General features: G+C 41.1%; 2 protein-coding genes across 12 annotated transcripts; one reads left to right on the top strand and one right to left on the bottom strand.

Annotated features, from left to right (window-relative positions):
- Positions 1 to 17: 17 nt before the first annotated feature.
- Positions 18 to 12,122, top strand: fubp1 (far upstream element (FUSE) binding protein 1). Of its 9 annotated transcripts, none has more exons than XR_011693053.1 (21): positions 25 to 184; positions 609 to 732; positions 1,558 to 1,593; positions 1,786 to 1,822; positions 1,912 to 1,958; positions 2,056 to 2,127; positions 2,222 to 2,279; positions 2,435 to 2,597; positions 2,711 to 2,809; positions 3,034 to 3,138; positions 3,240 to 3,342; positions 3,661 to 3,900; positions 4,287 to 4,447; positions 4,535 to 4,686; positions 4,808 to 4,884; positions 5,452 to 5,577; positions 5,917 to 5,991; positions 6,480 to 6,542; positions 8,663 to 8,826; positions 9,062 to 11,028; positions 11,601 to 12,122. XR_011693053.1 is itself a non-coding variant. In XM_071492724.1 (21 exons), exons 1-21 carry the CDS (start codon positions 38 to 40, stop codon positions 11,622 to 11,624), a joined length of 2,085 nt encoding a protein of 694 aa, XP_071348825.1. In that variant the 5' UTR covers positions 25 to 37; the 3' UTR covers positions 11,625 to 12,122. The 9 variants fall into 9 exon arrangements, 8 of the variants coding, with proteins under 8 accessions (XP_071348832.1, XP_071348825.1, XP_071348824.1 ...); XM_071492724.1 differs by having other exon boundaries at positions 609 to 699; positions 10,984 to 11,028; XM_071492723.1 differs by having other exon boundaries at positions 10,984 to 11,028.
- A 178-nt stretch (positions 12,123 to 12,300) lies between these two features.
- miga1 (mitoguardin 1) lies at positions 12,301 to 27,531 on the bottom strand. Of its 3 annotated transcripts, XR_011693054.1 has the most exons (17): positions 27,400 to 27,531; positions 25,106 to 25,262; positions 21,897 to 22,068; positions 21,428 to 21,546; positions 20,793 to 20,925; positions 20,501 to 20,637; positions 19,362 to 19,485; positions 19,092 to 19,192; positions 17,501 to 17,610; positions 17,289 to 17,361; positions 16,741 to 16,827; positions 16,552 to 16,650; positions 16,333 to 16,467; positions 16,110 to 16,163; positions 15,739 to 15,855; positions 13,312 to 14,877; positions 12,301 to 13,227 (listed from the first exon to the last, which is right to left on the bottom strand). XR_011693054.1 is itself a non-coding variant. In XM_071492732.1 (16 exons), the coding sequence occupies exons 2-16, from the start codon at positions 25,202 to 25,204 to the stop codon at positions 14,659 to 14,661; spliced, it is 1,779 nt and encodes a 592-aa protein (XP_071348833.1). In that variant the 5' UTR covers positions 25,205 to 25,262; positions 27,400 to 27,531; the 3' UTR covers positions 12,301 to 14,658. The 3 variants fall into 3 exon arrangements, 2 of the variants coding, with proteins under 2 accessions (XP_071348833.1, XP_071348834.1); XM_071492732.1 differs by having other exon boundaries at positions 12,301 to 14,877; XM_071492733.1 differs by having other exon boundaries at positions 12,301 to 14,877; positions 27,394 to 27,523.
- Between the last annotated feature and the right edge of the window lie 414 nt (positions 27,532 to 27,945).

Raw genomic sequence — 27,945 nt, 5'->3', positions numbered from 1 at the left:
GCGTTTGACCGCGAGTTTTCCCGTCAACATCCCGTGAATGAAACCCGCCATCTTGTCGCGCCGAGCAGAAGAAGAAGAAAAAGAAGAAGATATGGCTGACTACAGCAGCGTGGCTCCGCCGTCCTCTAACGCCGGTGGCGGGATGAACGATGCTTTTAAAGACGCGCTGCAGCGAGCACGACAGGTAAGAAGACCCGCCAGGTTGTTAAGTGTAGAAATAATTTCCAAGTCGGTCGCAAATGGGGAGTTTTTGTGCTTTAAGCCGCTACATACGGGAGAGTCGAGGCAGGCTAGGCTAGGCTAGGCTAAGCTAAGCGAACGCCACGCTGCAAAAACGATGCGAAAACAGAAGCTGGGATACCTGCGAGCACAGGTGTAATTAAATAAACATGACCAGTTATCGGGAACCCTAAGCTTTTTTTATATCGTGATAACATTAATCAGTTGGTGCAGCGTAAGATTAAGCGGTCCTTTGTTGGTTCTGACTTCCGGACAGAGGTGTAGGCCGCAGGCAGCGTGTTTATTATACGTGTGACACGAATTCAACGAGAAAAAAAAAAAAGCAAAATCAACTAAACTCTTCTTTTCTCTCATCGTTTTCGTTTCAGATCGCGGCGAAGATCGGTGGTGATGGAGTTGCGGCACCTCCAACAAATGAATTTGGCTACGGAGGCCAGAAAAGGCCCCTGGAGGACGCTGGTGGGTATTTTCCCATGCCTAACCTGAATATCGGTCAGTGGCTCAAATCGATTCAATGCAAGTCTTTACAGTTAATGCTTGCCTGTGTGTTTTAGCAGCTACTAAACCGTAATTGCATAGACATGTTATTAATCTGCTGTAATGTTTTTATATCAATGTGCATTTCCAACAATAATTCTAACATCACTACTAACCACGTTTCCACAGTTTATTTCCATGTTGTCTTTGTTATACATCGGCTGTAGCATGTGTGTATTTAAATGATGTTTTCACTGTCTGTCCTCAGCTGTTTTATTATTATTCTGGCTGTGAACACATGTGATTTCATGATTTAACTGAAATCAAGGAGTTATAATATCAAAGCTAATTGAGTCACTGCTGGTTTCACTTTGCTAGAAAAAAATCAAGTGTGAAGTAAATGATTGTAAGTTGAATCCCTGATTCTGTTTCAGTATATATCAGCATATTTGTAAACTGTTTCCACTTTATTAGGTACACATAGGATATAGAACTGTAATGTAATACAACAGCAGTGCAGTAAATCCACACATGACAGTTCTTTTCCTGGAGACGTGTACTGTGTTAGAGACAGATATGCAGTCTGCCCTCACTGGCTTGAATGGGATGATCAAACTATTAGGTGTAAAGTAGTATAGTTTAACAGCACCGCAAACTGTTAATTTAGCCAGGTGTACCTAATAAACTGGTGGCTTTTCAGCCCTTTGTAGTTGAATACTTTCAACACTTTTTGCCTTAACCATTTAAATTTCAGGCAATGCACTTTAAGTCCCCAGAAGTAATGTGATAAAGGGTTTAATGTCAGATACTTATGCTGGTTATCGTGTTGTGTTGTCACAGACCAACCAGAGACAAAGAAAGTGGCTACAAATGATGGTAAGTGACTTGATGGCATAGCTGTAGTTGTTGGTAGTTGTTGGTAATTCTTGGTAATCTTGGTAGTACTTGGTAATTCCCCCCCTAAAGTATTTGGCCTACAGTTGGCATTAAATGGACATTTGGTGCATGGGTTACACTTTGTTTTATTTTTTTCCCCCTCATGCATTTTAATCTTTCTTTCCCCCCCAGCCTTTTCAGCGATGGGAGGAATGGGTGGTCCCCCAAGGTAAACACACAAGTGGAATTCAAATGTTTACCTTTGACATTTGTCCACATATTATAATGTCCACACTGACTTATTTCTTTAATTCTCAGATCAGCATCAGAAGAATTCAAGGTTCCAGATGGCATGGTTGGATTCAGTAAGTTTTCATTTTAACAGCAAACGACGAAAACATAATTTCACTGTTGTCAGTGTTGAGTATTTGGGTGTAACGCATTTTTCCTGTTCCTTTCTAGTTATTGGAAGAGGGGGCGAGCAAATATCACGTCTGCAGCAGGAGTCTGGTTGTAAAATACAGATCGCCCCTGGTAAGTTTAGAATAATATATCAGATGTGATGATTTTTGTTGGTTTCGATTGTTATTGTTAAAGATTTGTCTAAACAGCTCCTTCTGTGTTTCAGACAGCGGAGGGATGCCAGATAGGTCGGTGACGTTAACAGGACCACCAGAGTCAATCCAGTGAGTAATCAGCGCTTTCTCTCCTGAAGAATGTGCAGCAAATCTTAGAAAGATTTTCATTATGCTGTCAATCAAACTGTCAATCGCCCATTTTAAATAGCTTTCTAAGCAATTGCATTGCAGACAGTGTATAATGGTAATTTTTCTCCCATCAGGACTGCAAAGAGGCTACTAACAGAGATAGTTGAGAAGGGGCGTCCAGCTCCAGCGTTCCACCACAACGACGGCCCGGGAATGACTGTTCAGGAGATTATGGTCCCTGCCTCTAAAGCCGGACTTGTCATTGGGAAGGGAGGAGAAACCATCAAAAGCCTACAGGTGAGTGTTCGGCCAGTGTTGGAAAACCAAAAGCAAAGAGGGGGGTGGTAGCAGTGTGAAGTGTGACTCACAAAAACACTTGATGAATGTTTTTCGTTGATCCTGACCTGCAGGAGAGAGCAGGAGTGAAGATGGTCATGATCCAAGACGGACCCCAAAACACAGGCGCAGACAAGCCACTCCGCATTTCAGGAGAACCCTTTAAAGTCCAGGTGGGTCCTTGACCATGTGACCATTGCGCTTGCACATCTTTATAGTTGGGACATAATAAAACAAGACAGACCTTTACATTAACTGGTACGAGCTACTTCTGCTCTCAAACCTCTGTTGAGCAAACCAATGTCTGGAGCAATAAAAGTCCTGTTACTTGCCTCCTTATTTGCCTCCATGGAGACTGGTGGAGTAATTCTGTAATAAGAGTTTGTTTTCTCTTCAGCAAGCCAAAGAGATGGTGATGGAGCTGATCAGAGACCAGGGCTTCAGGGAGCAGAGGGGCGAGTATGGTTCGAGGATTGGAGGAGGAGGAGGAGACAGTTTAGATGTGAGTGTTTGTCATAATCTGTTTAATTTATAAGCTTGGAGATGAGGTTTCATTCAGTGTCTTAAATAAATGAAATAATTGTCTTAAATGTCATCATTTAGGTTCCCGTCCCCCGGTTCGCAGTAGGAATTGTCATCGGCAGAAATGGAGAGATGATCAAGAAAATACAGAACGACACAGGCGTCAGGATTCAGTTCAAACCAGGTGAGTTCTGAAGCCGGTTTAGTCACAAAAAAGATCTGAGAATCAACAAATGCAAAAGTCATTTAGATGCAGTTAAAATGTGGACGGTCTATGATGAAAACGCATGCACCACGCTGAAGAGCTGATGTATAACCCCAACCCTAAACTTATCTGAGACCTGAACACATACAAAGAATTTGGAGTGTTAGTTGTGGAGACCACAGTTTTCAACACTTGTGTTAATTTTTGGTAAATGCAAATATCTTTATGTTGGTCCCAGTAACAGAAATGAAGAAATCCTGTGTGGTTGGTCTGTAATCGCCTTATTTTCTCCTGCAGATGATGGCAGCACACCAGACAGGATAGCACAGATCATGGGTCCTCCTGACCAGGCTCAGCATGCAGCAGAAATCATATCTGACCTGCTGAGGAGTGTCCAGGCTGGAGGACCCCCGGGACATGGTGGTGGCAGAGGCCGTGGTCGTGGGCAGGGCAACTGGAACATGGGGCCCCCTGGTGGCCTGCAGGAGTTCACCTTCACTGTCCCAACTATGAAGACCGGCCTCATCATTGGAAAAGGCAAGTGGCTTCTCGACACCAGGGTTTGTTCAACAACAGGTTGAATGCTACAAAGACAGCCGAAACACTTTTACTTTTTAAACAATGATGGACCGATTTTGTCAGCTTATCGTTCTCTAAAAGCCACATAAGTGTATTGGAGGTATTTAATTTCTTTTAGGTAACGTAATGACGTAATGTGGATGAAAGAGCAAAAACATATTAAAACCACTGGTTCAGATTAAGACAAGGGGGAGAAGCTTGGAAAAGTTAAACAAACTTCAGCACATTAACAGTATAACAGAGTCAGTAAGATGTTTATCCAGTTTGTGTTTTGTCATCAAGTTCATTAGAGATTAAGGAATGTGGCTGTTTATAATTCAAATTATATTTGTGATCTTTTCCAGGTGGTGAGACAATCAAAGGCATCAGCCAGCAGTCTGGAGCCCGGATCGAGCTGCAGAGGAATCCTCCACCCAACGCGGATCCCAACATCAAAATGTTCACAGTCAGGGGCTCTCCTCAACAGATCGACTACGCCAGGCAGCTGGTGGAGGAGAAAATCGGGGTGAGATACTGGGTGTTTGAGTGCAGGTCCTCAGTAGACACGTTTGTCTACTCTAAACTTTCCTGACTTTTTCCTCTGTGTTTTCAGGGACCAGTCACGCCAATGGGTGGCCCACATGGTCCTCCTGGTCCACATGGAGGTCCAGGCCCACATGGTCCTCCTGGACCACCTGGACCCCCAGGGGCTCCCATGGGCCCATACAACCCTGGACCATACAACCAGGGACCTCCAGGGCCTCAGTAAGTACAATTTGTCCTGTGTTTCTTCCTCACTTTTAAATTTCTTAGTGCTGATGAGAAGATTGAAACAGGGGTTTGGTAAGTTGATTATTAATATATATTATTATTTTTTTTTTATCAGTGGCCCTCCTGCGCCTTACCAGCCCCAGGGATGGGGCAATGGCTACCCACATTGGCAGCAGGGACAACCTGATCCAAGTGAGTACCTGCTAGTAGCTGATACACCGGATATTTGATGTTTGAACATGATATACATGTCCATAAATTCATGTTCTTAATAAATATTTGTGGGATTTACTGTCCCTGCATTTTATTGCATTGTATTAACAAGGTCTTTAAGTCTTTCATCAAATTTAATTTTAACACTAAAGAGAGCTCAATCATATTATATGTAGGAAAATTTAGAACGACACAGGCGTCAGGATTCAGTTCAAACCAGGTGAGCGCTGAAGCCTGCTTAGTCACAAAAGAGACCCGAGAATCGACCACGGTCAAATGCAAAAGTCATTTAGATGCAGTTAGTATGTGGACGGTCTATGATGAAAACTCATGCACCACGCTGAAGAGCTGATGTATAACCCCAACCCTAAACTTATCTGAGACCTGAACACATACAAAGATAAAAAAATTCATGTTCTTGCATTTTATTAACACGGTCTTTAAGTCTTTCATCAGATAACAAAAGAGACCCTGATCATATCATATGTAGGACTGTTAAAACTGTATGTTTTATGTGTTGTAACCAGACTTGTTTGTTGTGTTCAGATAAAGCAGCAGCCGACGCCAACGCAGCGGCGTGGGCAGCCTACTATGCTCAGTACAGCCAGCAGCCGCAGGCTCCCATGACCCCAACAAGTGGAGCTCCTGGCACGACTCAAACCAACGGCCAAGGTAACTGAAGAGTTTCTCAATTAGCCAAGTGTCAGTGCTTCTAGAAGAAGCAGAAACTGTTGTAGACAAGCGCAGAGCAGTGTAGTTTACTAGCTTTACTTTAGTAGTGGCCTTTGCTCATGTCTTCGTGGTGTCTCTTAACAGGAGACAAGTTGGTTTGGTTTCACCTTTTTAAATGACTTTGCTTTTCCAGAGCATCTTTTTAAACTTTTTTTTATATTACCCCAAGGACAGGATAGTTTTCCTCCACCATCCCTAGGCTGACAGCCCGACCCAGGCAGGTGGAGGACAAACTGCTGAGAATGATTCACTAATTACAAGTACCGTTTTTTTTAACAGGTGACCCACAGGCTGCAGGTCAGAGTGGACAGGCAGATTACACCAAGGCCTGGGAGGAATATTACAAGAAAATGGGTATATGAACGTAGTTTCAGTGTACACCTATTGACACAAGACAGTCTAAACAGCCACTGGGCATTCAGTCAGCTTCTTTTTCAGGTCTGGGTATTTGTCAGTACTGCTGGCCTGCTGTGGAGCGTTTTCACTGTGCCTCCACTTGGTTTGACACTTGCTGCCTGTGCTGTTTAGACTGTAACACTTTGACTGTCTACAGGACTGAGCTGTCGACACAGAACCACCTTTTCTGAGCTTAGAGTAGCTTATTTTCTAGACTTTGTTTATGCTTTATCCACACTGATGGCAGAGTACTGCAATGTGCCATGAATGTGTTACTGCTACTGAACGTGTGTAGAGTTAAATGATGCAACATGTTTGATTTGTGGGTTGGGGTTTTGGGTCATGTATAATAAAAAAAATGTAGGATTAATGTTAATTTCTTCTTTGTGATTTCACTTTGTGACAACACTTGAATGCATTGACACATTTTTCCCTTCTCATTGCAGGTCAACAGAGTCAACAACCTCAGGACTACACGAAAGCCTGGGAGGAATATTACAAGAAACAAGGTTGGTCCTCAATTCATTGAGCATTTTTGTTGTCATGACAGGATTTAAAATTTGACTTCTCATCTATTGTTACAGATGCATAGGCTTGTAATGGAGATGGAGTACACATTAAACTCACATTTTTGTTTCCATGGCGAAAAAATCAGAAATGAGTTTGCAGTGTATGTGAGGCAAATGGTTTAGTGTGATCCCAAAAACTTAGGCTGCGATAGAAACCTGAGTCAGTCGAATTAAAAAAGCAGATGTGTCATTCATAAGAGAAACTAGGTGCAATCAGATCTTGCAATCGGTCTTTAAGTCTTTGTTTCCTCAAAAAGGCCTTAGACAGCATTAAAAGTCTCCAGTTTCCCTAAAAAAAGTCCTGAATATTAGTATATATATATATATATATAATATTTCTCTATGTGATTTTAGAGAAACTGTCTGGAAAATCCCCAGTAATATTGTTCCAGACCTCTAAAATTTATATGTGGACCTCAAACCTATTAGTCATCCACCCATTTTCTGATGCTTAGTCAGGTCTTGTTTAATTATTAGGAATTATTGTTACATTGGGAAGTAGAAACAAAAATGTGATAGCACTTGATAAACAGTTCAGGGCCTTTTCGTCTGTCCATTTTCATACTTTGGCTTTAAAAATTTAGTGGAATATGGTATGAAAAAAGTTTTGGGTCTATCATGATGAAACCTGCAGTAACCCTGCAGGTGGATGGTGTCGATGTTTAAGGGAGGCTGCATCTTCTAGCAGCTCTCTGTCAGTGAGTTGCTGCTCTTACAGCCGCCCGACAGTAAGGCAGAAGGTTTCTGACCCTCTCACCCTGAGAAACCGGTGGTGGGTTCGTTCCCCTTCTTATATGCCAATAGAGATGCAACCTGATGATTGTTTATTACTGATAAGTCTACCACTTATTCTCAATTGTTTTGATTTTTGGTTAAAAATGTCAGAAAAGCAATTTTCTCTAATGCAAGACGAATGCAGTGAATGCAGTTCACTGACTTACATGTTGAAGAAAACGACAAATGTTCTCATCTGTGAAGCAGCCTGAATAATGACTAAAACGATTAATTGGTTGTTAATGTTGTCAGTTGACTAATAGCCTTCCTCTTGTATTCTGGTTCAGCTGGTCTGAAATCTTGCATAGCAGCTGCTGCTCTCGTCTCTGAGCTCAAAACCTCAAGCTCGTGGCCACACCCCATTCTGTGATGGGACAAGATTTTATTCAGCAGCAAGCAGCAGTAAAAATACCAGCTCTACATACCTTACTGGGGCATGGCCAGACATGCAAAATACTTGAAAATTAAAAAGTGAGAATTATAGCAGTGGCTGTATGTCTAGCATGATAAAAATGGTGACATCACAGGTTTAAGAGCAGCTCCATATTTCCACTTTTATTGACCTGGGAGCAGCTCAAGTCCAGTGAATGATTCTAGATGTTAGAGTTGAGTGGTGAACTGCCTTAGGTTTAAAAAAAAAGTTCAGGTCACCCAAAGCTGAGTTGTAAAAAAACAGAAGGCCTTTTTCAGTTGTATAAAGGCAGTGTTTCAACAGAGTGTTGCTGCACCCTGTGAAGCAGGAACTGCAGGAAGTAGAACAGAATATTGCACAATTACTCACTATTAAAAAAGGGCCATTAGTAAAGGCACAGTTAAAACCCTGAAGTCTAGATCTTTAGTTCTTTAGAGGAATTGCCAAGAAAGACAAAGTGTCAGTTTCTTTCACCATCAAAAGCCACATAGAAAGTTGATGGAAGCCTTTGTTTGAACCTGTGCAACAGTGTTTGGATGATGTTTCCAAACAATATTTGATTTCTATTGTAGATGTAGTAAAAGGTTGCTACTCAAAGGCAAAAATATAGATTACGTTTTGTTAAACAAATATATATATATATATAAAATTGTTTTCTGCAGAGTAATTTGAGACTTTAAGGTTTATAAATTTAAATAAAAACTAGAAAAACTGAGGTGCAGTAAAACTGGTCTGTTTGTGTACGTCATGGTTTAAGCAGGGAAAGTGCAGCTCCATCACAGCGTCGCTTTGTAATAAGCTCATGTGACTGGCACATTGTTTTCCTCGAGGTTGTCAGCTGTTCAAAGGAGTTTTCTGTGGTTTCACCCTCCAGGTCAAGCTGCCCCTCAGGCCACGGCAGCAGCAGCAGCCGCCGCCTCCCAGCCTGGAGGCCAGCCAGACTACAGCGCTGCCTGGGCGGAGTACTACCGTCAGCAGGCTGCCTACTATGGCACAGCCAACCCCCAGACGATGGGCGCAGCACCACAAGCCCCTCAGGTACACCCCCAATAAGAATCTGCCCTCCACATTCACTTATACTCAGTTGTTTTGTGCCATAACCCCCTTGCTCCCTCAGGTTTTTACAGGGCTCCAGTGGCTGCAGCAGCTGCACAAACTTTAACCAAATCAATTTCCTCCCTACACAGGTTTTTAGCTTTTTATTTTGGGAAGCTGAGTCCACTGTTTCTGCTGTTAACATGCAATGTATCTTCTATGTATTTCTTCTGCACAGGGCCAGTAATGTGAAGTGGACATAAAGTAAATGCTACATTGTCGAAACAAAATCCTTTGTTAAATGTTTGGATGCAGACGCCTTGATGAAGATCTTAAATTTCCTTGGTTTCAAAGTGTTTCACATAGATGGCAGATTTCCCGGCGAACACGTCCTCTTCCTTTTTTTGTTTTGTTTTTCTTTCTCTTGTAAATGCTTTGTTTTTAGTGAGGTAATTATACATATGGTCATTCCAGCCCTGTATCTACATTAAATGTGGTTAGAATTCATGTTTATTGAACTGTTGACATTACCATGTAAATCATCTCAGTTTTAAAATGCTATTGCCTGTTGTGTTTTTGCAATAAAACAAACTGAAACCTCCTGTGTTGGTAAGTTGGGGTGGTTGGAAACCAAGAGGGTTGAGATGAAGCTCTGTACCTTTTTGTTTTACCGGGTGGGGTGGGAGGGAGTTTGAAATGCAGGCCTTACGTCAGTTTATTTGTCCAAAAATGAATGACTCAAAGTTGTGCTGTCCTGTCTCTCTCCAACTGTCTATAAGGCTCTTAGATACATTATGTGCGTGCAATGATACTAAGTGGTTCAGACCAACAAACGTCCTCTTGTTGATAGACATTTTTTTACACTTCCTGTTTCTTGACATTGCTCTGACATCAGCTGTAGACAGATGTTTGTCCTTAGGAAGCTGAAGGTATCTGTGTATCGTCACTCATGCATTAACTGCGTTGCTGTGGCACTCTCTAAGTTTTGCCTGGTTTGCTGACATTGTTGAGGTAGTATGCATTGTATTTTGCCTTGATTAGACACTTCCTCCTCCACAGGCAAGTTTAGAAAAAGCGGTAAGCAAGTATTTTTCCTAACATGTTCCTCAGAAAACATGGTTGCAAGAAATGTTGCATTTTTTAGTGTTACACACATATATATATATATATTTTTGTGCTGTTCTTTTTCCAGGACAGTCAGGTAAATTGCCACTGTATCGAAAATGCATTGAATCCTTTTGTCTTGCCCATTTCCAGTTGTGAACTAACTCACATGTATAAATTTGTCTTTTTAAACGAATGTTTTTTTAATATAAAAACATTGCAAAAAAAAAAGTTTTTGCTGTGCCCATTCTGTTAGTGTTTATCCAGTATAAGAACATAGATGTTGTAGGGTCGGGGGTGGCTAAGCAGTCGTCATCCATCAGTTGAGCCCTCCTATACTGTAAGTACAAAACTGTGATTGACTTTGAGATTGAGCTACTTTATAAACTGCAACAGATGGAGTATTTCTTTGTCAAATATTGCCATTTTCCCCATGTCTGTGGGTAAGTATCAAATGTTCTGAGGAGAGGCTTTAGTGCTTTAGACTCTGACTCTTGTACCACATGTTTCTGAGACTTTATTTCCCTTGTTTGACTCCTGACTGCATAACACTGAGACTGAATCTTTACAGTGTGTTGATTCTCTGTAGATTGTAATAGATTTTGCGTGTAGGTAGCATTTCAGTGCCAGGTGGAGATCTGAACTGAGGGCTTGAATGTCAGCACTCTTACACTGCTGGTAGGAAATGTTTAAGGATGTCCATGTGGATTTTCTCTTTTTTTTTTGCGTTTTTGAATATCTGACCTGCTAAGTGCCATTGTGTAGTTGAGACTCATGTTTTTAAAATGCCATTTATTGCAATACATTGCTTTAGAAAAAGTCCTACTGCATAACTCCAGAGTAGCATGCTTAGGTTTCTGCTGTTATTTCTTTAATGTCCTATATGAGCATGTGGAATGCTAGTAGTGGAAGTGCTTCTGACTAGCTCAGTATTGATTTATGACATTTTCTGAATGAGCACTGTTGTTGAAAGGCTGTTGATTTTTAAAGGTCAAAACAATCTTTGACTGCATTGTTCACTGATGGCAAACAGTGCAATATATCTGATCTTTGCAGTGTCATCCCAGACCTTGCACCTTAGGTTCTGCTGCAATAACACAGGTAAGCGAAACCTAAGGAAACCAGTGTTTTTGTTTTTTTTGTTTTTTTTTTTTTTTTTTGTCCAGTGACATGACCAATATCCATGCAAAGAAATGCTTACCTGTGTCGATTACATGCCTCAATGCATTCATGCTTAGTCGCAAAGAAATGTCCAGGATATGTTAAGCCCTTCTTTTAAGATCTGCTTTCATGAATGAACTGCATGATGTGAGTTATGACATGAAGTTTCAAAAAGTGACTTTACCCAGAAAAGCTGTTGTGTAGTAGGTTCACTGAGGAAATGTCACTGTCGTATGTGCTTAATATTTGGAAATAGCCTTATGTTTGCACCCCGGTAAGTCTGACAGTGAAATGTTCAATCGATGCTTTAGACAACTTTGACACTGGTGTAACAAACTGCATGCCATGCAAACCTGTTGCCAGAAGTTAGCAATGTGCTCAACTGTTAGGTCAAACGGTGAAATACATGAATACTTTTTTTAATATAATTTTCTGTCGTGGTGTGAATCTGCCCTCAAAGTGCAGTGCAAATCTGCTATTGAAACGCTGCTGCCTTCACTTCTCGCTCACAGTGTTGGAGGATGCTGCAAGCTTAGGTCGTAGAGTCAGGCCCTGTCGTAGTTTGTCCCCAAAAGGAGGAATCCTTTGAGTCAATGCCACTGCTGAACGTAGACCGTTCAAGAGCTCCAGTGATAAGGTAAAAAAAACAAAAAAAAAACAGCAACGCAATGAAATTGAAATTCTGTGATTGCACAAAGTGTTGGTCTGATACATGTTTTCCAGCTCGGATTGACTTAAGTTGTGTTTTAACCATGCCATAGAGTTGTCTGATGGTTGTTTTATCGCTTGAATGCCTTCATCAGTAACCTTTAGTAGACAGGAATGTGCATTAGAAAGTTGGATGAGGACAGGAACTGATATACTTCAATGACATATGCACTGTTTCTATAGGCAGTAATTTTGGGGTGTAAATGACTCTTCTCTGTAGTTAAAAGGTCACATACTGTTTTTGTTTGAGGCTGTTCACTCTGTACATCAACACAGTTCGAGAGGGTGTAGAAGACTAAACAAGGAGCATGCCTTAGAGGTAAAAAGGTTTCATGTGCTGTGTATATTATCAAATCTATTGGGTTTTGGTTTTTTTGAAGTAACTGTTCTGACTTTTGAGATGTTGCCATGTTCATTAATAAAGTTGTAACAAATAAACTGGACTAATGTGTTTGAATTTTATTAGATCAATGCTTCAAGTTAAGACAAAAAACACCCATTAAACACATTAAAGTCTTTATTTGCTTAATTTTATACACAAAACCAAGGTGAACTCACAAATGTTGAACTTTATTCCCTGTGTGTCGACAATGAGTTAAACCTTGAAGGATAGTCTCACAAGTCTTAAAGCCACTCACGTGTCCACACACTGATTTATTCATCCTGTTCAGAACTGGCCAGGGACAGATCCATTCCTTATAAAATTATGATCAAACGTGTCTGAAATAAATTAAGGCTTTTCCAAAGTTAAGTCGAACATGAAATTCCCTTTGGTGTTGCCATGTTTGACTAACAAAGAGAAATACTGAACCTGCTCAGTCACAAAAATGTATCAATTCAAAATGTTCATTAAGGACATCCCATTTCATGACAAGCAGATGTTGACATTTTTTTCTGAAACAATTGCTCAGACTCAAAAACTAATCAACTGCTCAATTGATTGTTGCAGTTTTAAAATTGGTTAATCCATTCATTCATTTTCTTTTGCTCTTCCGTGTCAAGGTCACAGTTAAATTAGTGACACTAACACAGAGCCATGAGTAATTTGAAAGGAAAACAGTTGTAAGAAACTGAAATGATATTTGGTTTCAGTTGTCATTGTGTATCAGTTATTTCACACCGATCTCAGTCTGATCCCAGGTTAATATTCTCAAGTGAAAACCACCAAAATGATCACAAACCTGCCAAAACCCATCACAGCTCGGTGAGGAAACTAGGTCTGCAACAAATGATCTTTATTACCGATTCACTCACAGATCATTTTCTCAAAGACTGTTAACCAATATCAAAACATCTCCACCAAAAGTTACTAGAGTCTAAACGGTCGTGTCTGAGCTGAATTCTGGCCAGTTGCTGATTAATTATCTGAACTGAAACAAACTTTGATTTGTCTAGATTGTCTAGATTGCTCTGGAAGCTGAAGAGTTCATGCTTACACAGATGCAGGGCTGTGGATTTTAGCCCTGTAGGAATGGATCTGTTTGAGCAGGACAAATAATGATAGCGATTCATAACTATCAGGGTACGTTTACTGGAGGTGTGAGTATTGTTTAAGGTTCACATTGTTCAAGTCCATCCTGCAAAAAGGGCTGAGAACAGCTGACGGTGTGAATCACTTCCGCTTCGTCCATCAGCCCTAAAACTGTAACGTCAACACACATTTAGTCCTGCAGTGACTCCACTGCTCAAAGCTCTCATGTTGTGCATGTTCTGTACATGGCAGTGACGGATCAGCAGAGCAGACATTAATAATAATAGATTAGTATTGTCAAAACCTCACAGGTCATGAAAAACAAGACTTTTCAGACTGACATTCAGTGATGAAGACAAGGCTTGAATATGTATGTGACAGTAAGGCTTCTTGTGTGAAAAACAGAGGGGCACCAGTTGTTAAACAGCTGGAGGGTTATGAAACAGTGGTGTGTAATCTTTTATTTCCTGTAGCTGATGGGATCATGGTCTTAGTGGGCCAAATGTGCTGGGATTAATTTAATACTGCATAAAGGTTTGTGAGTCCTGGTGCCAAAAAACAACATCTTTCCCTTTGAAGTCACTAAATAAAGTGACAGAGCAAAGCCTGAACCACTTCTTCCCTTAAATAACTCCAGTCAACACATTTTACATTTCTCAGACTGAGTCTCTTTGTTCAGATGTGCTTGTAACCAACATTTAATGGTCTTGCTTTGCTGATGTTAAGTCGGATGTGGAAAAACATCGAACAAATATCTATCTGACAAAGTTCAGTTTACAAGCTGATCACAAAACCTTTGATGCGAACAGGCTCGACTACGACTTCTAAAAAATAAATCTTGCATCATTTAGCTGTATGATAAAATAAATATGGTAAAATATCTTAGTGGCAATAAATATGCCTTAATTTACAAAGCGTGATATCTACTGTAGGAGAGTCAGTGCCAGGCTCCCAGCGAGTTTCAGTTACATATTATTGCTCTGATGTTTTCAAACTAACGTGCACTGCCATGGCACAGTGAAAAGGGGCTGGAGGGAGGAGGAGGAGGAGGCGGCACCGGAGATAAGGATCATCTGTGAAGGCAGACAGCTGGTTCAGTTTATCTGGATCCTCAGACACGAAGCAATGAGAGCACACGGCATGATGGGAGACGTGTGGATTTCAGACCTTGGTGAAGTCGTGTTTTACATTAAAATTCTTCAGTGAGTATTAAGTTTAACCAAGGTAAAGTCAGAGGGTAAAGTCATAAGACTCAAGCTTCTGGCTCTGACCCCCCACAGATAAAAGCATTCACACCCACTGATAGTTTCTTTCTTTGGTCCCACAGTTGGTGTGAACTTACACAAGAATAAATGCTGAGGTTTCCACGTGTGGAGATTTCTCCCCGTCTCTCATTGCACTCCCGCCTCCAGCAGGGCGCTGGGCACCAGCTGCACCCGCGGGGGACTGCAGCCGTTGATGTGCCGCAGCGAGTCGGTTCCCAGGTAGGCCAGCAGCAGTTCGGAGCGGCGGTGCAGCAGGTGCAGCATGTCCTCTGCCAGACTCTCCACTGAGGTGTAACGCACTTTGTCCAGGTCAAAAATGTCCTTCAGGAAGTACAGCACCTGGTCCTGCAGGAGAAGCATGACTCGTGAGTGAATGGATGAAAACTGAATTTCAACTTGAGGTCAGCAGCTTCATCTTCTCTCAGAACGGGGGAAGGTACCTCTCAAATACATTCTCACCCTGCCAACAGTTTTCAAAACTGATTTATAATTCTCTACTTGATATTTTAGGGAAAAAAAAGGTGGGTGGGGCTTGACTGGAATTTGTTCTGAAATTTAAAAGGCATATTTTTAAGTTGCCCTTTTCACATGATGACTTTGGATGTTATTAATTAAAATAAACAGTGACAATGGATTAAATTCTACGTTGATGAGCCCTATTTATTGGTCACAATGTGATAATGTACCAACATCTCTGATTTGAAATTCTCCTTGTATTTTTTGGGACTTTGATGTGAAGCATTCACATTGAGTTTTACCTGAACTGAAATGTGCTACGTAAACAAAATTCACTTCCCTTATAATGAGGCTACAATTAATCTTCATTATCGATTATTCTGCTGATCGTTTGCTGATCTGAAGGTGACATTTTCAAAAGTAAAAACCCCCAATTATTCAGATTACAGTGATAGATGACAGAGAAAGGCAGCAAACGCTGGCTTTTTCTCACAACTTTTGCTTGAAAAATTACTAAAACAATTATTTTTTGGACGATCAACTGATCAACTAATTGACTACTCATTTCAGATCTGCCTTATATGAAATACTTTTCTGACAGTGCACAGGCCCTGGCAGCTGTGGTGTTCAACCCAGTATCAGTACAATGGTGTCAGGAGTGAGACAGACACAAAGTGAGGATCATAATCACAGCAGGGGCCTGACAGATATCATGTGCTCCTGGTGTCGTTTTCTGGTGCTGAGTCTGACCTTAAAGAAGCAGCAGAAGTCGTGCAGGGAGCTCTTGGGCCCCAGGAAGCCCCAGGCCAGGACGGGGCTGATCTGTTCACACACGGCGTAGAAATGAGCGATGAAGCCGTCGGGCACCTGAGACAGAGGAGGGGTTAGAGAGGGGATTCGATTCTCTACTATCCGTCCTCTCTGAGAAAATCAAACACCTGATTAACCTGGTCGTTAGTTCATTTTATCTGCTCATTATCTTAAAAAACAAAGAATAGGATTTGTGCTCCATTGTCTATAAATAGCTATTGATAGATATGAAGAGACTGAGGGACTGTCAGATTGTCTACAGCATATGTTCCTGTGCACTAGAAAACAAAGTGAGGGTGTTGCACTTGTACCTTCATGTGCTGCCTCTTCTGCTTCAGCACCGACCAACAGCTTGATGCCACAGCCTGTGAAATACACACAGATCAGACTGAGCAGAAAGACAAAATTCTCAAACTGGAACACGCTGAAATATTTAAAGTGTAAAGTTTCTTAGCCAAACGTGGAAGCAGTTTTCCCGCTTCTCTCTGTCTTGGTATATTTTACTTAGCTTGTTCACCTTGCAGTTTCACTCACCGTTTCCTTGAAGGAGCTGTTGAGCCAGCGGTTGTTGATCACGTTCTGGATGGAGATTGGTGGATTCTCCAGGTCCTCAAATGAATCCATCAGGATGAAGTCCAGCACTATATCGTAGAAGTTCAAGTGCTTCACCTGGTGAGGGCGAGTATAAAGGTTTATTATTTAAGACTGGGCAGTCAGACACTATGTGGCGGAGCAGTTTAACATCACACTTACCCCTCGTGTGGCCAGCTCCACCTCGGTGTTTTCCCAGTGCTCCGTGTGCTCCAGGAAGGAAATCATCTCCTCAAACACCTCCTCAAATCTCTTTGGGCTCTGGAACCCAAACAGTCACAGTCAGGAGGGGGAACAACTCATGAACGCACAGGCCATTATTTCATTCACTCACTGTGGCTTCAGTCTCACCTTCTGTGCTTTAACGATAATGGAAGACAGTATTTTCTTTCCTGTTTCGGCCAGAAACATCCTGGTCGCCCTCTCGCACAAAATGAGCTGGAGACAAAACGGGACTTTAATATAAAATCAATCTCTACACATAAGTGGCGTTCAAGTAACAGGTTTCATGGTTTCCACTGTGTGACATGATGTTCCTTCAGTGGAGTGGCACAATCCAAAGACTTCCAAGATTTCATTCCCTCCTGTTTGTTTTTATGCTGCCTTTCCATTAATGAACAAAGCTACATCTGCACAGAGATTCCAAAACACAACATTTATTCATATAGACAATGAAGTTGTTTTTTTTTTTTTTCAATATTCTTGCAGAATATCAGCTGTGTATCCCCAACACAGGTGGGAAACACAAACCATTTAAGAGCAGAGCAACTTTTAATATATCTGCTGGTGTGTTTGATCCAATTATGAAATTCCCTGGTGTTCCACAATATTCCAGAAATCCTATCACCTCAGTAGGAATGTTATAATTCTGGATTTCAACTTGTCAGGCTTGACTGTACCTGGCATGCCTGTCGCACACAGTGCAACTTGGCCAGGAAATCCAAGTCCCCCAGACACTCCAGCATCTCAGTCCTGAGGATGAAAAACACTCACATTAAAGTGACAACGCAGGCTGCAAAAAAAAAAACAAACTAATGTAACACTGTCCAGCCGCTGTGATGTTCTGATGCACTTAGTGCTTCATGGGTGTTAAATCTGTTTGTGTATTCACCGCAGCACTCTGCAGGAGATCTTGCCTTCCTCGGCCATCTGAAGAGCCTCCTCGTAGAACAAGTGGTGACCCAGAGCGAAGACACTCCTCAGCTCTCTGTGCTCTGACAGCTGACGCACACACACAGACAGCGAGTTATGGATGATTAATGATCATTTTAAAACAGGTCAGAGATGAAGCTTGAGGTGAACACACGGCTGACTGCTCCCACAATCATTTTTTATTCACTGTTGCTGTATTTTTTTTTCCTGACAGTTAAACCTGACAATGTTGTTGTTTATTTAAGACAATATAAAGAAATGGTGAACTCTGACTTCTTGTTGCACATATTTTTGTACTAAATAAGTGCAGGTTCACCATGTTCTGGACAGAGTTAAATCTCATGTCACGTCCGACCTCTGTGCTTTCACCCTGATTCATTATCGAATCTAACTGTGCTGTTTTGACCTGTATTAGAAAACCAGTCCTGACAGTGCAGAGACTTCTCCATGTTGTTGTAGTGAGGAGGTTACAGTGAAAACAGCTGCAGAGAAGCAGCTGTATGTTGTACACTGATGGAGGAATGTGGACGGTCTATTATTAGTGACCCAGTTTCACTGCGGAGACCTCCACCTTCCGCTCACTGGTCAGGAAATGGTAAACAAGTCTGAGGGTTGAAGTATCTTCATTTTATGCTTTTATAAATGATGAAGAATGATTCATTTAACAGTTTAAGCACCATTTAGGCATAAATATTACTATTTACATTATTTAAGCTCTTAGGTACTTAGCTACTCACTTAAGTTCATCTGTTAACCAGCTATTTACATCGATGGTGTGGACTGTGCAGGGTAACAGCAGGTAGAGCTTCGCAACATCTTCAACTCGTCGGAACATTTCATTTCAAGGAATTCAGACGTAGCTTCAGTAAATAAGTCAGTGATTCTTAAGCACCAGTTTATTTTAGTACTTTGTGGGTCAAGTGCACCAGTGGCAGCGGATACACAGCTCGAGCCCCTACAGAGACTTAATGAGTAAAACAGATAAGCCGAGTGGCGTTAAACACCAGGTGGAGAACCCACAGGAAGCTCAGAGCTATTTGAATCAAACTCCTGCTGTAAACCAGTCGGACTTTCGGGATTAAGGTGTTTGCTTGTGGAGCGACCTGATAGCTGTGGTACAACATGAGCGCCGATGCTCTGAGCAGGCGAGTTGCTGGTTCGACTCTTTGCTGCATGTCATTCCCCCTCACTCTGTCCCCTCATTTCCTGTCACTCCACACTGTCCTACCAAATAAAGGCAATAAAGCCCCCCCCCCCCCAAAGTAAAAATAAAACTTCGACTTTTATTTATTACACTACACTTCTACATATCCTACCTCAATATTATAGCAACAGTCTTAATCTTTATCCCAACAACTGACGGCTACATGATTATTCTTCCAGATTATTTTGCAAGATGAACACACCAACATCCTAACAAATGATTAGGATATTTTACTACACATTCAGCATCACATTGTACGGATTAGTACGGCATCATCATCAGAAGAGTGATTTATGTATATTTTTACCAGAGGTGGATTCTGTTTTGCACACGTAACCTGTCTTACCTCTGCGGCAGAAACGAACGAGTCAGTGGAGGCGATGCTGATGCTGTCTCTCAGACAGACATCGTCCAGCTCCTCTCTGGACAAAATATCTACCATTTTATCTGGGAAGGAGAATAACCATGTTCACACAACAGTGGTTTATATAATGAAGTCCACCTACAAAGCACTCTATCACCAAGCTATTGTAAGGCTTTGAATTGCAGGATATAGATGTGCCCATTTTCCTGTGCTGGTTGTGAAAAATGGCATAATATTGCACCAGTGACTCACCCAGGCTGTTGCTGTGGGACGAGGGCTCTGACATGCCCAACACTCCCTCAAACTCCTCCTGGAGGCGGTAAGCCCTCTGCAGCAGAGACTTCAGCCGGTGGATGAACTCTGCGCTGATGACGTCCTGATCACAAAACATTCAAGATCAATGAGAGAAATATGGCTCGGATAGACAGGTCCTAATGCTTTATCTCAGTAAACTTTCATATGTGCATATTGACCTATTACATTACCACAACATTGACCTGTTAGTTCTGGTTATCTGGGAAGTTTTCCTCCTCCTTTACAGCAGTATGAAGACTGACACTGATACAAAGCTGTGTCCTGTCCTCTGCTGGGGGAAGTCAGATGGTCCCGTTATACACCTGCTCCCCATGTATCAAGCCACGGTGAAACAGGAGAAACCAATAACTACCTATTTTAAAATCACGTCCCTGCTCTTTGTCCTCATCTTTGTCCTCTGCTGTGCAATTTGTAATGAATCCAAAATCAATTTTCCACAATAAAGTTCCTGACTAACTAACTCAAATGTTATGCATCTAGTAATGTAGGCGGTGCCAGCTAGGGCAGAGGTAAAATAAAGAAATTGAAGATGTTTATACTCTTTTTATTTCAAACGCTTCTTCACTCCAAAGATCTTTTTCAGTTCCTTTGTGAGAGCCCCCACTTGACCTAATTTGCAATAAGCCTTCTAAAGAGGCCCAACTGTGCAGGGGATCTCCTCGACAGAAGACCCAGCAGCAGACTGGAGGTCTGTTTGGGTGCCCGGGCTTAACTATTTGACCCACACTAATCCAAAGCCCTTCAAACCAGGTAGCAGAAGCCAGTGAGTTACACAACAAACTCTGTGACACCGGTGGGCTGTCAGAGAGCTGGTTATTCATATGTGACCTGTAATGCAGTGTTTGTGGGCGATCTACTCCTCTCAGCCCTCCTCTGGTATAAAGAGGACGCATACAGAAAATCAATCAATACACCAGCTCTGGAGTCTCAGGCTGAGGTAGATGCTGTCTAATCATTTTATGAAGTGTTTGGGTAAAATGAACTCTGCATCAGCCATTTACAGCGTCTTAAAAAGCAGCATCTGATGAACTGCTTTATTCCCATCACTGTTTAAACGTGTGTGTCTGTGTGCTCACCTCCTTGTTCTGCTCAGCGATGGCGTCTCCAGCTCCTGTTTTGACGGAGGCACAACTTGCGTCGTCCTCAGCCTGCCTGCTCCTGAACGTCAGCGCTTCCTCCCACCGCCGAAGAGCCTCTTCAAACAAATCCATACCTGCAAACACAACGCACAGACTTTGAATTTCCCAAAACAATCAACAAATCACAAATTCAAAACAAAACAAGGCACCGAAAAACTGATTTTTAACAGGAATCAAAATGGCAGACTGTGGACTGAATACTCCCATTAAAACACATCAGTGTTTTTACCCATGAGGTAGAGGTTTTCAGGTGTGGTGACTGGTAAGTTGACCACGCTGCAGATGTCAGCGTCCTCCACCCTGTCCCAACAGGTGGATTCATTAGCACAGGTGCTGCTGCTCGATGAGTTCATGCTTTTCACCTGCGAAGACAGAAAACGACCATACCTAACTTTGAAGCAGCGGGAACAGCATCGTAATACATGCACAATGCAGGTTAACCCCATTCCTCCTGCAGTCCAGATGTGGGTCTACACAGTGTTTAGTCTAGAAAAGTTGTCATGAAACTGACACCTGTGAATATTTCTTCTTATTAAAATCACATGTACAAGGAATTTACCCAACTCATTATCCTACATAATCACCGGGTTCATTTATCATTGACTTCTGAATCTGTGGGAGAGCTCAGAAGTGAAATAAGGTCAATCTGGATAAATCTTAATCATCACAGGTTTGTATATATTAGGAGAATGTGAACCACAACAACCCGGAACCATAAACCAGGTTTAGACAAACCATTTGTAGGTAAAACCAGCATATTTGTCTGTCTTTAATTTTTTCACTGCATTATGTTTCTGGATTTTGCCATTTCAGAAAAAAATTTGTAACCAAACTCCTCATAATGAATCCGTGTCTTTGTCTTACCGAGGCCAAGCTGAGCAGAGAGCCGGACAGCTTCCTGTAGTCTGCTGTGGTGAGGACCAGACCAGAGGAGTAGCCATTCTTGGAGTTGAGGGAGAGAGTGATGTTTTGACTGGTATTATCTGGACAGATAAAAATTTATGATCAGAATACAGCGATGGAGAGGCCATGTTTGCCAATTTAATGACACAAATACCACAACTGTGTAACTAACTTTTTCTGTAGCTGATTTTTTTAAAAATCTATCCAGTCACTGTTCAGTCATCTAATCCTACATTTCTGTTAATTTCTCTTTAGGGCTAATCAGGAGTAAATCTTCCTAAATGAGATTAAAGCATTTATCTGGAACCTGCTGTTTACAGGAGCAGACTAACATGTCAGTTTGATTACATCACAAACTGCAACTAGCAACGGGCTAAAACACTAAGTGGAGCTGCTGGTTGAGGGTAAAAAATATCACAGGAAGTCTTACTGTTCCCTGCTGAGGCTGGAGAGAAGAACTCAAATCCAGCCTGCTCCCACTGAGGAGAGAGAGCCTTCTTCCTGCCCTTCCTCCTCTGGAAGCGCCGTGCAAGGAGGAGGAGCGAGACGGCACCAAAGGCAGTGGCGGCCACCAGCTTCTTGGTGCCTGTGCTGACACTCACCTGGAGGACAGGTGGAGGGAGGAGAGTTCATGCGTTTTAAACAAGAAACCCGTACAGCAGGTTGGTTCCTGACTTATTTGGTTGGCCTGAGAAGGGCAAAATAATAAAAGTCTGATCCGTTTATCTAACCACGGGAATTATAAAGTCTCAAAACTCACACATCACATGTCTCCCCTCTGTTACTGTTTTGTTAAATGACTGTTACATGTAAAACTGACTGGGGAAGAAGACAATCTTTCATTAGGGACTCTAATTTCAATACAAATCTGCACGTGCCCACAGCACTGAGTGCTCAACACCTTTAATATAAGAAAGGATTCTCCACAAAACATGTTTTCACAAAAACACAAGTATCTTTGGCATCAGCACAAGAAAATTTCAAGTGATGCCCAGCCAGAACAGATCCCAACCCAAACGTCAAATGAGAAAAATCTATCCTAAAACAATTAAACACAGTTAAAACCTCCAGTAATGTTTTGTGTTGTTTTTTTCTTTTTAAATATTCAGACAGACAAGACTGAAATGACGTGACATTAGATCCAGATACAGGACTTTTGATTCTCTGCAGCTATAACGCAGATTAATGGCTGAATATATTAACATGATATAAAACATAAACGGTTAAAATGAGGATGTGAAGTTATCCCGTCAGAATCAAAAGGCAGGAGCTTCTTTCCAGAGCTGAACTTTTGCAAACACACAGAGAGAAATCAATCAATCAAAACCCCAGAGAAAATTAAAACGGGATTGTGAGAAAAATTTGGGGAAATGCAGAAACCTTTTCTCTAAAGTAGATAAAAAAACAAATTGTTAAAAACAGAGGACTGAGCACAGCAGCTGTACACAACACATACTCCTAAAGGTTTCACAATGGCAATACAGTGACTGCCAGATTAGTGATACAGTCCCCAACATCTGAGGATGGATCTTTGAAATTCTGCACCAAGACTGGTTATCTGAACACTGGTGATAGTTTGATGACCAAACAGCACAAGAGCTGGAAAAAACCTAATGGGAGGAAATGCATTAAATGCAACGCTTGAAAAAAACCCCACATTTTCTGCTTGTTTAACGTTCAACTGAGGACACACAACTCAGAATATAGTGCATACCGATTACACAACAGGCAGCACTGAGGACCAGCTACCAGCCTGTCATCTAGATTTTAAGGAATCAATTTCAGATAGCATGCATAGCTCCTGTTGGTCTATAGATAGAAACACTGAATGGAGGGCCGATTATCCACACAGGCACCACTGCTGCACATTCCCAACAAATGAGGATTACATAAAGGCTCAGTTTGGAGCTATGACAACAGACATAATATTGACTTTTTTTTTTCTAAAGCTACTGAATGGGCTGGGATGATTAAATGCTGCTCCAGGCCTGCAGTGTTGCTGCGCTGTGTCTGTTTCTGCCTCCACCACATGGCAGACATGCTCCTCGAAGAGATCAGATACGCTGCTACGTGACTCTGTGCACAGCAGTAACCTGAGGGTCACTCAAGGAAAACACCAGTTAAAACCCTAAAGGACACAAAGACCGGCAACGACAGACAGTGGGAATCAACTGAAATGTTCACGTGCAAAGACGGAAACAGTTAACCATCGAGTCCTGTTGCAGTGATCCGGGAGTTTTAATGAAGTTTTGTGCAAATTTTTACACTGTAATTTCAATGTGCACTTTATTTACTTCCTTACTTAATATACTTGCTAAGATCTGCATGTGTATTTAATATAGATTTTTACAGTAGAACTTCAGCTTCTACTTAAGTAAAATATCCAGTCAGTCTGACACAAACACTATCTCACGAGTTACCAAGCTGTGCTGCCGGACTGTATCTGTCCATCACACAGTGCCTTCAGCCAAAGAACTTAACTGCTCAAGCAGGTAGTAGCACTTCACATCCAAGCAGATACAGCCACAGGCTTATCTAATTGGCTTAGAGGGAACACTATGAATGGAGCTGTGCCAAATTCTGTAAGATCAGATCTCCAAGAAACTTCTTGTGCTACGCAAAGACACATTTCTGATCAAAAAAAAAAAAAAAAAAAAAGGAACAACTCATGGAAAAAACTGGTTAAAAGAAAGCAAGAGGGATTTTTTTTGACAACTTTGTAACACTGAGAGCTTTGGTGAGTGGACCACAGGGGTGAGAGGTTATAGTTTCCCCTCTCCAAACCAAACACTGCAAGTTAAATAACAAAGGTCTATTCAATAAATGAGGTTTTTGTGAGATCATGTAACTTATGTCCACTCACTCCAACTGACACAGATGTTTGAGCCGAGTCTGAGTGTTCGAGCTGAGGGAAATAAAATATAATTCACTAATGTGGGCGAAATTCTACAGATTCTACAGAACAGAAAATTAAGTTCCACATCAGCCACGGTGGAGACAGTGTGGCTCTTTTGATGTAGATCATTCACATATTTTGAGAGGATCAAAAAATAATTGCCTCCCATATCCACATATTTATGATATAAAAGGGTGCACTGCAATATAACAGGCTTGTTCTGTCATTTAAAATATAAGCATAAACTTTGTGTTAGTCTGCAATTATCTAATTGTACTGTTTTTTTCCCTTGCCTGTCATTGCTGTTGTTTGTATTGTTGACACTGTTTTGTTGTGTTCAGAAACAGGTGTGATGAATCTGTAGAATCTGTTCTATGAGTTGCATGTGACGCTGCCCTGCACTATATTTTCTCAAGACGTTACACGATGACCGGGTAGCTATTTGGTTCAGATATTATCAAAAGCATGTAAAACAGCTATTATATTATAATAGCTATTATTATATAAGACTAAGAGCACGCACCCATGTTTCATTCCTTCTACTTGTTTAAGCCAGTATCATGACTAGACAAATCAAATATTAACAGCAACACAGCAAATGTTTGCAACGCAGTTAAAAGAATGGGGAAAGAACCTTGAAGTGCAAAGCCTCGCCTTTTCATGACCCAGAGACAGACATCAGTTAAGAACTCCGTATAACAAAGGTGCTGCAACACGCCTGCCTCTCTCAAACACACCCTCACCTGTGCCAGGGAGCTGTAGACGGACAGTGGTAGGTTAACCATGCGCAGGGCAGCAGCCTTGACAGACAGCTGGGAGCTGGTGAGGGTCTCATGTGTCATTGTGGCGGTCTATCCATGACTTGGCAGGTCCCTTTTCCTCATCACCATGCTGCTGGAACTAAACAGGATGACAGGAGTGAGTGACATGCAAGGGTTTAACCTTGGAGGCTCAGGAGGGGATAAAATGACGTTATTACATAAAGCCTCTGACATACAGTAACTGCAAGTAGCTGTGCTTGCCCAGTGTGAGTACGGTGGGGCTTATAAGCCATGTATTTGTTAAAATATCTCAGGAAAAAAAAAATCTTACATAAAATACTTCAATCCTAATTATTACTTGCATGAAAACAGATGAAAGAACTGACAGACTGTCAGATGTACGGGTCATTCACTGATCTACATGACTACCAGCACGTCCACCAACGGCATGAAACATTTCGAACCTCACTCAACATTGTGTACATGCCTGAACAAAGTGGCTGTCTGAGGACATGAGTAGACTGCAGGTTTCATCTCTCTGCAAACACACTATTGCTTTCTCTAAACACAGTTCAACACTGCAGAACCACATCTTCTAAGCTGCTGTTTATCCACCTGACACGACTGCATGCAACATCCAATTAAGTTTGCACAAGACTCATGTGGCTCATCACATGGATGATTATCCCTCCTGAAGCTGAGTCTCAGCCTGATAAAATGTAGTTTCTTTGTCATTTAATGTTGTTCATGAAGTAATGTTACAGTTTTTGTTGTCTCTTCGAATATAATTTCTTTTCCAGGTTGAATTTTGTTAACATTAATGATGTATCATATCCTGAGGGACAGTGTGCATTGGGATTTGTAGAAGCACAGACAACAGAGTGGCTTAAAAATATTGATATGCTATTGATAAATAAGCAGTAACAATACTGAAGAAGCAGGGAATTTGGCTATAAATGAATTCTCTTCCTATGTCGGCATTAAACCACTAACAATCTGGGGTTAGGGTTAGTAAAAGGAAATCAAGACACACACTAGTTTGAAGATATATTTTCGATGTTTAAGAATGAGTGAAATAAATACCAGATACAAATGTTACACCACTTCTCTATTGTGCTTTTACTTCCTTTATTAAACTTTCATGTTATATTATTGAGTCACAACCTTTTAAGTTACAATTCTAAGATATAACCAAGTCAAAATAGTTTATTAGTATCTGATACTTTTGTCTTAATCTTTTTCTCTTAATCAAAATTTAACATTTTCTCAGAATTAAGTCAAAATTTCAACTTATCACTTTTGACTTTCTCACAATTTTTATTTAAAAACTCGAAATTTTATGTTATTATTTCATAATTAGGACTTAGTATACCTTTTAACTTTTGGACTGTTGATCAGACCAAAACAGGCAAACTGAAGACATCACTGTGGGCTCAGAGGAACTGTTAATGTCATTTTTTTTGCATTTTATAAACTACAATCGCAAAGTTTTGCACAGATAGATCCTTTTCAGTAATCTATTCCTTTTAGTCGACTTGTATGTTATGTTTTGTATTTTACATCACTGTATTCTACTTTAATGTATTTTTCTAAGTTTATTTACTTCAGTGTTTTGAATGTTACTCTACAGCAAAGACTTGAAATAACCATCTACTGGATGTATATAAAGCAACTTATTACATGACCTATTTAATAGTAATTCCCTTCTCTCTTTCATACCTGCACCACTGTTTACAGCTTCAGAAATTGTTTGACTTATATGAAGATATAGTATATTGTTTGCTGTTGCTATGTGTGTCCGTTTTTAATTTGGTTTCACCTACTTGCTTGTACATAATAGTCATGTTTGTTAATTCCTTTGCTGCCTGGACACTGGTTATGGACAAAGGTTCATTCATACTTGCATTCAGCAGCACAGCACCAAAAACATCTTGAGAGAACAAGAGTTTCAGCAACTTCACGGGATATTTTAGGGACAAAATCGCTGAAATTGGTAAAAAAACAAACAAACAAAAAAAAAAAACAGCACCCTAGATCTGGACCAGTCTGTCAGGTTGATCATATTAACACATGGTAAGAAAGTGAGAGAGCTCCCAGCTGTTACTGGCCTAACCGAGCAGCTAACGGCTAACTCACCTAACAAGGCTAATAACGGCTAGCAACGTTAGCCGTTATTAGCCTTGCATTAAACAGTCTCAAAAATAAACTCGTCAGCTTGAGTGATTTTCTCCTAACTGAACGGGACAAACGTAAAGTATCGACAAAATCACCATTACGTTTAGAAGTTCCCTCCACTGCGGTCCCCGGTGGTCCAGCCGGTCCTCCAGCCGGTCGTCCGGTTGACCTCAGCGCCGGCAGAGTGAAGGACTCGGGCCACAGCGTCTACCATGTAGCTTGAATTTCAAAATAAAAGCACGCTCCCTGTCATCTTTATGGAGTTTTTGCTCCCCTGCGCGGCTTTCTAAAGTATTACAAATATATTCAGGGTTTACTTTTTACCGTAGGGGTTTTCCAACCAAATACTGATGGGGATTTCATAACAGAAAAAACATTGACATCTTTGAGGTTCAAATGTATGCATAGATATATACATTCCCAGAGCACTGTGCAAAAGTTTTAGGCAGTAAAAGAAATCTTTTTAAGAATAAGGACGTGTTTTATTTATTAGTTATTTATTATAAAAGTTGTACTTATACACGAGTAGCTTCTGTACAAAGCATTTAACTGTTATAACAAGTACTTCGATATTTTAATTAACGCTAGGTAAAAGCAATTCTACAATTTAAATCTTGTTTTTTAAATTTGTTGTCTTAAAAAAAATC

This window comes from Trachinotus anak, unplaced genomic scaffold (genome assembly GCF_046630095.1).
Source record: "Trachinotus anak isolate AG129_WGS33_773 ecotype Australia unplaced genomic scaffold, CSIRO_AGI_Tana_v1 ptg000012l, whole genome shotgun sequence".
Lineage (NCBI taxonomy): Eukaryota > Metazoa > Chordata > Actinopteri > Carangiformes > Carangidae > Trachinotus > Trachinotus anak.
The sequence above is the reverse complement of the archived record's forward strand: the minus strand, read 5'-3'. Positions and strand labels throughout refer to the sequence as shown.